This window comes from Crinia signifera, chromosome 11, assembly GCF_055691185.1.
Source record: "Crinia signifera chromosome 11, ASM5569118v1, whole genome shotgun sequence".
Taxonomy (NCBI): Eukaryota; Metazoa; Chordata; class Amphibia; order Anura; family Myobatrachidae; genus Crinia; species Crinia signifera.
Window position 1 is genome coordinate 69,535,745 of NC_139227.1, and position 11,113 is coordinate 69,546,857.

Sequence of the window (11,113 nt, forward strand, 5' to 3'; positions counted from 1 at the left end):
GGGTACCCCAGCCCGTAGTAAGCCCACCAGTGCTTCAGCATGCACTCCTATTAAAGCTCAACTAGGTTTGTCTCTGCTGCTGCGGCCTCCTTCCACAGGCATTGCTATACTGATATTACTTGGTACACAACTTGCCTGCGACAAGGTTATTTGAGCTTATCGGTAGCCTGCTAAGACTTGACTGCTTGCACAGTTCATCGGTGACTGCTTCCAATATGCCCAGTGTGGCATGGCTGGCCTTTCATATTGTGGCTGCAATTTCGATATAATCCTAGGGGCTGGGTAGGCAGCATCCTGCCACAGGCTCCGTTTCAGGGTTGATGTTCTCGCCAGAAATTTCTTCTGTCAAGCAATGTTCTGGAACTCTGGGTTAATCTTGACTGAGGCTGGAGAGGTATAGATGAGCAAACAAGTGCCAGACTTCACCCGTCTATAACCCGGTGTAACTCCAGTGTCCCCCGTAGATTCATAGAAAGGGATTTATTTTTAAATACCAAATTCTTGTGCGTTTCTGCAGACCCAATTCCCAGCTGGAGAAGTTCGCTCCATGTGCCAGGGGACTTCTGATGTGTGCATCTATAAATAAACTAGTAATATCTGCTGGAGCCATGACTACCAATGAGCAGTTCCAACCCCTTGTTAACTTTCCTGGGCGTGTTTCGAATTCTGTTCCCTCCACTCAGGTAGAATCGGAGGTAGAGCCTAACTTGAAGGATACTTCTGGCTGGGAGGGGAAGACCCAGCCTAGCCTGATATCCGTTTAATTGATAGTTTGTCACTAGAGCTGTAAGATGTTACGGTTTCTGACGCCAGCTGTGCTCTTCCTTAATTGTAAACCCGACGCATGTCCTGTTTTAGCCGCCCAATTTTCCTATATTAAAGTAGGCCAAGGCTCATGGCAGACACAAAATTTCAGGTCCAAAAAGAAGTTTTAAATACCTTTCCTCTTTAGCATCTAAAGACAACAGACCTTAGGGCACCTATTGCCAGGTTAGCTGAAGCTAACACACTGGGTGATCATGCCCATCATGTATTGTGCACGATGATGGGGAAAATAGCTTGGCTGAAAAACGCCCAGTACATAGTAACCATTTTCTCCAGGGGTGGACGGGTTTCCATGGCAGGAGGCTATGGAAAGCCATCCACTCTTTCGCTCATCTGCTGGTAATACCAGCAGATGCCCCGTACACACTGGGCGACTTTCATGCTGAGCAGCTTTCACATGAAAGTCACCCAGTGTGTATGGGGCCTTAGGGCCCACATGGATAGGAAGAATGTGTGTTCAAATCTGTGTTTACACCGCAAAGGGTATCTCTGGCTAGTGCTTTGGTGGTTCTCAACCTTGGTCCTCGGGTCCCCCAACAGTGCACGTTTTCCAGGTCTCCACACAGAATCACAGGTGAAATAATTAGTGATCTTTTAAAATGTGCCAGTGAATAAGGAGTGCACCTGTGTATTCGTGAAGTGACCTGGAAAACGTGTACCGTTGGGGATCCCTGAGGACCGAAGTTGAGAACTACCGACTTAGATGGTTCCAGGCATCCGGTAACCCTCATGGGGCTGTAACCGCACTCCCCCCCCCCCCCCCCCCCCCCCCCCCCCCCCTCTTCACTTTGTGGCTTGCTTTGGAAAGATTCAGATGGATGCTAGAAGTAGATATGTTATGGTGTGTAGAAGAATACAATGTACCACCCTCCCGCCCCCTTTTCATTTTGTGCTAAATCTCCTATTTTGTGCTCTAAAACAGTCAAAACTATTGTATTTCAGTGTATGTGTGTGTGTGTGTGTGTGTGTGTGTGTGTGTGTGTATAAAATGGTTAGCATAGCATTACCAGGGCAGGTTTGTCCTGCCCCAGCAAAACCCACCGCAGAGCATAGGATCCCTCCCACCAACTTGCCCGGGCACCCCCATCACCTCCGCTCCGGTGTTTGTACGCCGGATCTCCTCTGCCGCTACCCCAGCTGTCAATCACTGCAGTGACCGCGGACGGCAGGCTTGGGGATGTTCGGAGCGGTCGGGAGGACCCGGTTGTCTGATTTCCTGAACATCCCCGATCTGCCACATGCTCCCCGCAAGTAATGGCAGCAGGGGAGCTCCAGCGTATGATCGCCGGAGCAGAGAGTTAAGGGGCAGCAGCGGGAGACTCGGTGGGGGTGCCTGGACAGGTGATGCCCCAGTGGTGCACACCTTGATATTAGTGGTGTGCCTGGAAATTTTCTGGGACAGCCCGATGCGGCAACGCAGCTGAGCCCAGAAAATTTCCGGGCATACCACTTAAGTGGTTAAAACCCATAAGGTACTTGGCAGGTGAGCTTTAAACCAAGAAAAAAACACATGTTCATTTCAGCTATGATGTGTCAATAGTTGCCAGGTTCCAGATTCCTGATTCCTGGACTAAACCCCATTATTTAATTATTGATTATTTGTATGTTAAGGTGAGTTAGTTTATTATAGTGAGTGCTGGGCCCCCTGTGTTTGTATTTACTCGAGTATGTGGTCACTGCACCCCAACCTGGGAAGTGTAAATGGCGAGGGCGGTGGTACATCTGTGTTTGTATGTATGTGTGTGATTGATAGATATATATATATATATATATATATATATATATATATATATATATATATATATATATATATATATATATATATATATATATATATATATATATATATATATATATATATATCTATCAATCTAAATCTATTTTTTTGTATTGTCTAGTTTTCTGTACACTGAATATTCTCCTCTTCAGGTATTATGCCTGCTATGATAATGAAGATCGCCAAGGCCTGCTTAATGTATATCATGATGAAGCATCCTGTTCCCTGAGCATTCAAAGTATTCCTGGGCAGAATCCTGCCAGGTTTGTACAACTCTCTATACTCCCTTCCTCCTATTACAGTTTGGTTTTCTGTCTCTAATGTAACGGTTCTCTTTTCACAGGAGCAGTCTTGCAGAGTATTTCAGCAACAGCAGAAATATAAAAAGGCTACGGGATCCAAGTAAGTTCTGTCAGGGTTAGAGGCCTGCATGAGATGTGTGTGTGCTTTGTGAACAGTATGTAGTGACTACATCATGCACTGCCGTTTCTGATTAGCTCTCTCTTCGGTTTACTTAGCACATCGCTTTAAACTTCTCAAGCACAAACGTCTGAACGTCGTAAGCTTCTTAAACGAGCTTCCAAGGACCCAGCATGATCTTAATTCTTTTGTGGTGGATATTAATGCTCAGTCTGTAAGTATCCAGGTTTTTGCTTTTTTCCTATAAGCTGTTTATTCGTTTACTCTATCTAGTCCCATCTATTATTCTGACTTGTCGTTCTCTTTGTCCTCCTATTTATTGATGCAGAGACACTCATTAAGATATTTTTGTTTTTCTTTTACAGAACACCCTACTGTGTTTTGTAGTCAATGGAGTATTTAAAGGTGAGGAATGGTTTGCTTTTGTCTTTATTTACAATTTTTCCTCGGTTTAGGGTTCCTCTTTATAAATACTTCTTTTTTTCCCCCATATTCTGTATATTGTGTTGCTCAGAGCATTTAAATCTTGTTGACTCCTTGCCCATAGAACCAGGTGCCTTTTTTATTTTTTTATTTTAGCTAAATCAGGGGATACCATTTAAAGACTACCTCATTTGCTGTGAGGTGACACTACAGAACCATTCCCTGCAGTGCCTTTTCTGTTTTGCTCCTTTTTCCCCCTTAACCTAAGTGGTAAGACCGTAAACAAGTGTTTTATAAGAAGTGCGCTTAATGGGCTCCGTTTATGAAGATACCATATATACTCGAGTATAAGCCTACTTTTTCAGAACAGTTTTTATGCTGAAAAAGCCCCCCTCGGCTTATACTTGAGTGAGGGTCCCACTAGTCAATAAGTTTTCCCAGTTTTTTGTTGTAAAATTAGGTGCCTTGGCTTATATTCGGGTTGACTTGTACTCGAGTATATACGGTAATTGATTCTGAGAGAGGAATCAATCATGTTAACATTTTCTCATTTTTTTCAGTGGAGGGACAATCAAATGACCCAGTACGTGCTTTCAGTCGGGTGTTTATTGCTGTGCCAGGAGTTGATGGAGGGTAAGTCTGAGTCTTCTCTCTAATACATGTATATAATGTTGACAGACTTGCATGTGTATTGCAAAAACCCTTGTCTGCATGCTCTCTGAGGGTACAATAACCACTTGAGGTTGATGGGATTTAAAATTAAACTATGTAGTGTAAACTCCTTGACCATAGTCATGCATAAGTATATAGTAAACTATACATTAGGGAGACTTTTTGTGAGTATATTCTTTATCCTTGGAAGTGTTTTTCTGTCTGGGTTTGGTATAGGGTTATGTTGGGCTCTGTGGCTTTGTCTGTTCAATAATTGATCAAAAGTAACTAAAACAGTGATCACCTTATAGTAATGGAAATCTTCTTTTTACCGCTAGGCTCCTTTTGGTAAATGATGAACAGTTCATAAGGAACGCCAGCACAGAAGAGATTCGTAAAGCCTTTGCCACACCAGCTCCTACTCCTTCCAGCAGCCCTGTTCCCGTTTTGGCTCAAGTACCCCAGGAAATGGTGCAAGCATTCACTCTGTTTTCTGGCATGAATGCTGAGTGGTCTCAGAAGTAAGTCCCTTTTTTTTTGCCTTGTTTTCTGCTGATTTTTATATATTTTTTTTCCCTCTGCTCTTTTATTTGCGGTAACATTTATTTTTCTACACTTTTTTTTTTTTTCTTTTATATTTGAGAATATGTAAACTGCATGTTTAATCCAAATGGCCCAGGTCACATGGGGATCCTGAAAGTTACACCAAGAACGATATTGATGTAGGTTGGGACATTTGTCCAGATGGACTGTACCACTGGACATGTCCACATATGAGATGTGCATCCATATTACAGAATTTAAAAGATTCAGAATTATTGCAAGCTCTGGTAATAAGATACAGTTTAGGAATAAAGTAAACCCAGTGTAGTAATCTGTAACGCATTTCTGTGGAGGGGGCAATCTAGTTGTTGTTATCAAATGGTGTTAGATTGACACCATTTGATAACCAATTTTAAATTGGTCACCATAAAGGTGTGTCTCATTTGGCCATCCCTGTAGTTTAGTGAGAGCCAACTTCAATCTAGTATGGGTATAAATTAGTGAAGTAGGGTAGAGGCTAAACCAGCAGGTTGTAGATGTGATATAACTGCACCCTGAAATAAAGCAAAAAGAGGGAAATCAAGAGGCTACTTGGAGTAAACCACATTAAAAATGAATATAAGAAAAGACTGCACTAAAATAGAAATCAAACTTAATGTAAATAAAGATAAAGCATAAAATAACTTCATACACAAAGGATAAAAATGAATTCAATTGGAAGCTACAATGGCCGGCAATAGTATATATTATTAGTAGTAGTAATAGTCCAATCAAAGCATACTCCGCTATAATGATAGAGTCCTTTTTATAGACGTACTTGATTAGTTGGTTCATGCATGAAATGAGTCCCAATGGGTTAGTTTATGGAAGAATAGGTGAATGATGGTCCGTTAGTATGTTTTTAAACAGTCATTGGGGTGACAGATTGAAACTGAATTAGAATGCCGGCCATTGTTGCTTCCAATTGAAGTTGTTTTTACCCTTTGTGTTTTTATTTGCGTATGAAGTTATTTTTTACGCTTTTCTTGATCTAAAGTAAATTAGATTTCTATTTTAGCACAGTTGTTTGCTTTTTCTTATACTCAAGAGGCTACTTCCCTAGTGAAGTTGTGACCGGGTGATGACAGCAGAGCTTTCCATGTTCAAAAATTGATGTACCAACTTTAAGTCCCTGGGCATTCCAAGGTTAATCCTCAGCATTGACCTCACTATTCTGACAATCTGTATAAGATCTTAAAGGCAGAAGTGATGAGTGGTGAGGAGAGCATAATAATAGAACCACTTTCTGAATCTGGCCTCTGTATTTTTCTGCGCAGGTGTCTCCAAGACAATGGTTGGGATTTTGAGCAGTCAGCACAGATCTTTATGACGCTAAAGGTAAGTGTTTCTGTATAGAACTGTACTTACGTCTATTTGTTCTGCTGACACTTTGCCATTTACATAATTCCATAATTTATTTATTTTTTTATTTGCAGGCGGAGGGGAAAATTCCAAGTGTTGCCTTCATCAAGTGACTTTCCACCATGTTTGTTAACTTTTTATAGTCTCAATAACACACTAAAGACTGAAATCTATAGATGCAGGGTCCTGCTTGTTTATTTCCCATTGCACTGGGCATTTCAGCCCCGGTTGCATAATTACATCACAGCTCACTGTATACAATCAAAGCTTGGGAAAACCTATGGATAGTGCACCCTCTCTCTGCCTTATTTATTTGTCACACGATGATGACGATGATAATGATGATCGGATAGCATTGGATTTTTGTTTGCAACAATCAGCAACACAGGGATATTTCTTCAATGTGGAGGCTTAAACACGGCCTCTTCCCAGCTAGCACTCTTTCTGCTTTGCTAAATATTGTTTCTGTAAGACCATATTCCTTCATTATCAAGTTATAAAAGCGACATTCCGCTCCCTTGGATTGTCCAAAATTGTTTTGACAAAACATAGGAAAATGGAGATGGGCTGAAATAAAACTCTTCGTATACTGTACGTTCAGCATCTCTCACTGGTCTAATAAAGCAGTTGTGTATTTCCCCCAGAAGAAGCACTGGGCTATTCGTTTTAAAAACAAATTTAGCCAGCGTCCCATAACAGGGATTACCTATGGCTTAACTAGTATTCATAACCGGACATGGAAATATCATTTGTTCATATATGTATATTTGTGCAGTGATACCAGGAATAGTGCTGACGGTACACTTGCCAATTTCCAGAACATAGAGGGTTATTTTAATGATTGTTTTTCCAGATTCATTTGTCAAGGATTCTAGTTTTTCATATTTTCATTTTGTATAAATATTCTACATATACATATTTCAAAATAAAACCTTTCAGTCTATAGATTTGCAAGAAAAAAACTTTTAAATTATGTGTCTCTGGATGAATTTATTAACATTCTAATGCATTGGACCTGGTCTTAATGAAACGTTCATCCAAGAATGTGTTGGCATTTATGACCTGGTTTTGCTTTAACTTTTTTTTTATTATTATTATTATTATACCTGAGCAAGTTTTAATTAGCCTAAGTAGTTTCTTTTTCTTAGTGTTTTCTGTTTCTTTAAGAAAAGATTGAAAGATTTAGAAAGTTTGAAGTCCTACCTTTATCCTTTATATGTATGTGTGTGCATGGACATAAGACAGGGTTCGGTAAATAGGTTATCTGTACTGGGTGGATAGAAGGGGCGTATATGCTGTCCATGGCCTTCCAAATAAATTACATTTGGATCAACATTTTGTAAGTGTGTGTGTATGAATGGGGATTAGAATATTGAATTGGGGGAGGAGTGATATACTGTATATTAATTTAGTGGGTTGCCATTGGATTATGTTGTGTATGAATGGCGGGTGGGAGGGTCCTGATGCGTATGAATGGTGGGTGGGAGGGTCCTGATGCGTATGAATGGTGGGTGGGAGGGTCCTGATGCGTATGAATGGTGGGTGGGAGGGTCCTGATGCGTATGAATGGTGGGTGGGAGGGTCCTGATACGTATGAATGGCGGGTGGGGGGGGCCTGATACGTATGAATGGCGGGTGGGAGGGTCATGATGCGTATGAATGGCGGGTGGGAGGGTCATGATGCCTATGAATGGATGGTGGGAGGGTCATGATGCGTATGAATGGCGGGTGGGAGGGTCCTGATGCGTATGAATGGCGGGTGGGAGGGTCATGATGCGTATGAATGGCGGGTGGGAGGGTCATGATGCCTATGAATGGATGGTGGGAGGGTCATGATGCGTATGAATGGCGGGTGGGAGGGTCCTGATGCGTATGAATGGCGGGTGGGAGGGTCATGATGCGTATAAATGGTGGGTGGGAGGGTCATGATGCCTATGAATGGTGGGTGGGAGGGTCATGATGCGTTTGAATGGCGGGTGGGAGGGTCATGATGCGTATGAATGGCGGGTCATGACGCGTATGACTGTTGGTTGGGTCAGGATGCATATGAATAGTGGGCGCATGAATGGTGGGTGTGGATTATGGATGCATGAAATTCAGAGAGGTGGTCCTAAAACAATGTGTGTGTGTATAGGAATTTTATGACACTTGTAAAAAGAAGACCAGCACTATAGTGTTCATTATTTTGTAAAATATTTACCTGTGTTAGCCTTGCTTTCCTATTGTAACCAGCACAGAATAAGTCAGGGTTGGGTAACATCAGGCTAAATTGTGAAAAAATGGTCTTCTATTTCCTCATATAGGGTGAGGAACACAGTGGTTAGTTTGATTGGGGCAAATGATAGAATCATTTGTTTTTAGTGTATGGAAGAAACCATGTGTGTATAAGCTGGGTCACCTGACCTGTGGGGAGTGTGTGCGTTTACAAGTAGTAATTGCCAGGAATTGGTCCCATGGGGGAAGGGTTGATAAAAGTAGGAGGTAAGATGTGATGGAATATTTGTGTAAGGGTGGGGGGTGGTGGTTCTCCTGTATGTGGAGGGCATATTCCATCATCTACAGTTTCTGTGTGGTAGTGTGTGTCTGATTGTCTCATTTAATCAGGCAGGACCGCAGAATGCTTTGCATAGTAATTCCTCTGTGGGGTGTACCACTGCTTTTACCAAATTTGTGTTGTGGTATTCGTAATGAATCTTTATTACCCTTGTTCATTTTATGGCTGCACTGTGTTTGTATTTAAATCCTCTATGTATAGCTATGCTGCTAGGAATGCCCAGTACTCGTTAATCTGTAAATTGTGCTCTTGTGGCAAAAAGCTTTATCTGCGGTGAGAAATGCATTGTTTTGTAAAACCGTCAGATCAGGCTTTCAGTCCATGCAAGACATGTATAGCATTTAATTAACAAAATTATAAAAATATTCAACATTTTACTGCTTAGTTTGGTACCGTCAATTCCCTGTTCTCCATACAATTATTCTAACTTGTCACACATTGTAATAAATTAGCTTATTTGTGTCGCAAGACAACCTGTATAAAGTTAAACTAGCTCACTGTGAAATGTTTAATAAAAGTGTTTTTGTTAAAAGTTGTTTTGTTATTTTCATGATCGACCAAGGTTTTTATACATACATACATACATACATACATACATACATACATACATACATACATACATGAGTCATAATTCAAAATGGAAGAATTATTGTTGCCCTATTTAAGAATTTGACACCTACATTCTTAGGGGGTTATTCAATCTTGGGTCACGGCTGTCAAGTTGGCCCGACAACTGTGACCCTGTCCCATGCTCGGTCTGCTCGGCCGAGAATTTGCAGGCGATATTCAATGTCCCGCCTGCAGAGGGACGAGAAGGGGGCGTGGCCGCGAGCTGTGGCCGGGAAGAGGCGAGCTGCAGCTGGGAGCTCGTCACTTCCCATCTGTTTTCAGCAGAACGGGCCCGACAGCTTGTGAAGTTGGGCTCGTTCTGCCGAGATCCCCTGTTCAATGCTGTCGGGGAAGACCGCTTTGAATAGGGCCCCACAGTAGTCGACCCCCCCCCCCCCCCCCCCCTCTCTGTCAGGAGATGGCTGCAAGAGATTGAATACCCCCCCTTAAGCTTCAATATGTGAAACCAGATTATGTGATTGTGTTATGAAAAAAAGTGTAGTAAGCAGCGTGGTCTACAGCATTCATCCGTGACCACACCAAAAGAAAACGCTGCAATGTTTTGATACATTAGAATTACTTTGTATCAGTGCAGCAAGTGTTATGTCACTGTACTACACAAACTTGCCATATTACAGATGGCGCCGGGCTTGTCTTTGCTGGGGATGGCGGAGGACTCGCCACCCGCCATCCCCCGCCCCGCGCCATCTGTATGTCGGAAGGGGACGCGCGTGCACGAGGTGCACGCGCGTCCCGTTCCGACGGTGCTTTTGCCCGGGTCCCCGCCGGCTTCCCCGGGTCCCCGCCGGTCCACACCGCCCCCCCGCAGCCCTGCCCGTCTCCCTGAAGCTGGAGACGGGCAGGACTGCACCCGCCGCGCCGCCTCGCCGCCCGGCTATTGAGACGCTCGTGCGTGGGAGACGCACGAGCGTCTCATTCAGCCAGAGCGCCAGATTGCTGGCGGATCGCCAGGGACACGGTCCTGGCGCTCCGCCAGCAATAATAAGGCCAGCTCCATCTGTACATGAATGCTTCACCATCTGTCTAAAGGAAAATCTTTGGCCGATTAATCACTCATTGATCGATTTATTTCTTTTTTCACTCGGACAAAAAATTTCACAGTGGGTGAAGCACTTTTCATAGTAGGAAAGTGGTTCACTCTGCCTGTAATAAAGGGTCAGTGATGATGCAAGAGCGGGCATCAGTGCTAATTGCCAGCTCATACACACTAGGAGATTTTGTTACTTGTGCATTATCACAGTGCCCTTTACGAAGTTTGCATAGTGGTGTATTAAGAATACCAATACACCACTATGCTGCCTACGTAACTTACGTAAACTACATAAGTTATGTAACTTGTTCAGGAGCTGTGATTATACACAATGGTTCATATCCCCATTGTCCACGTGGGTGTGGAGTTAATTTTATAAAGTGTGGCGAGTGCATCAAGCCACCGAGGGGACGCATATCCGCAGGGCTCGCTGCGCTTGCCACGCTTCGGGCTCAGTGGCTCGCCACGCTTTATAAAATTAATTCCACGCCCAAGTGGACACTGGGGGTATGACGTGGATAGTGGGGATATGATTGTGTTAGTGTGGGAAATGTGTGTTGATAGTGTGTGTGTGCGTGTGTAGTGCAGTGTTTTATACTTACCCTCAACAATGTCCCCGGTGCCAGCGTTCCCCTTCCCAGGCACTCACCCCGTGTCCCCGGCGCCAGCGTTCCTCCTCCATGACACTCCCCAGCGGCACAAATGTACGCAATTAGCGTAGCGCCGCTGGGGGAGCTGGGAAACCATGTGATGCTCCCCCAGCGGCAGTACACTGAATTACGTACATTGCTGCCGCCTTAGCCCAGGATGCGTGTGTCGTCGTCGTCCCCTTGCCGGTTGCTGGTGTCCGCTGGGTGCT

At 43.5% G+C, this 11,113-nt stretch overlaps 1 protein-coding gene across 1 annotated transcript in view; it reads left to right on the forward strand.

Moving 5' to 3' along the window:
- NXF1 (nuclear RNA export factor 1) overlaps nt 1–7,010 on the forward strand; it is a 42,918-nt gene extending 35,908 nt beyond the window's left edge. Inside the window, exons 14-21 of the mRNA XM_083165580.1 lie at nt 2,755–2,865; nt 2,946–3,004; nt 3,121–3,236; nt 3,388–3,427; nt 4,006–4,078; nt 4,435–4,617; nt 5,956–6,016; nt 6,115–7,010. Coding sequence (XP_083021706.1) covers nt 2,755–2,865; nt 2,946–3,004; nt 3,121–3,236; nt 3,388–3,427; nt 4,006–4,078; nt 4,435–4,617; nt 5,956–6,016; nt 6,115–6,153 — 682 coding nt within the window. The 3' untranslated portion in view covers nt 6,154–7,010. The remainder of the gene's footprint in view (nt 1–2,754; nt 2,866–2,945; nt 3,005–3,120; nt 3,237–3,387; nt 3,428–4,005; nt 4,079–4,434; nt 4,618–5,955; nt 6,017–6,114) is intronic.
- The last annotated feature ends 4,103 nt before the right edge of the window (nt 7,011–11,113 follow it).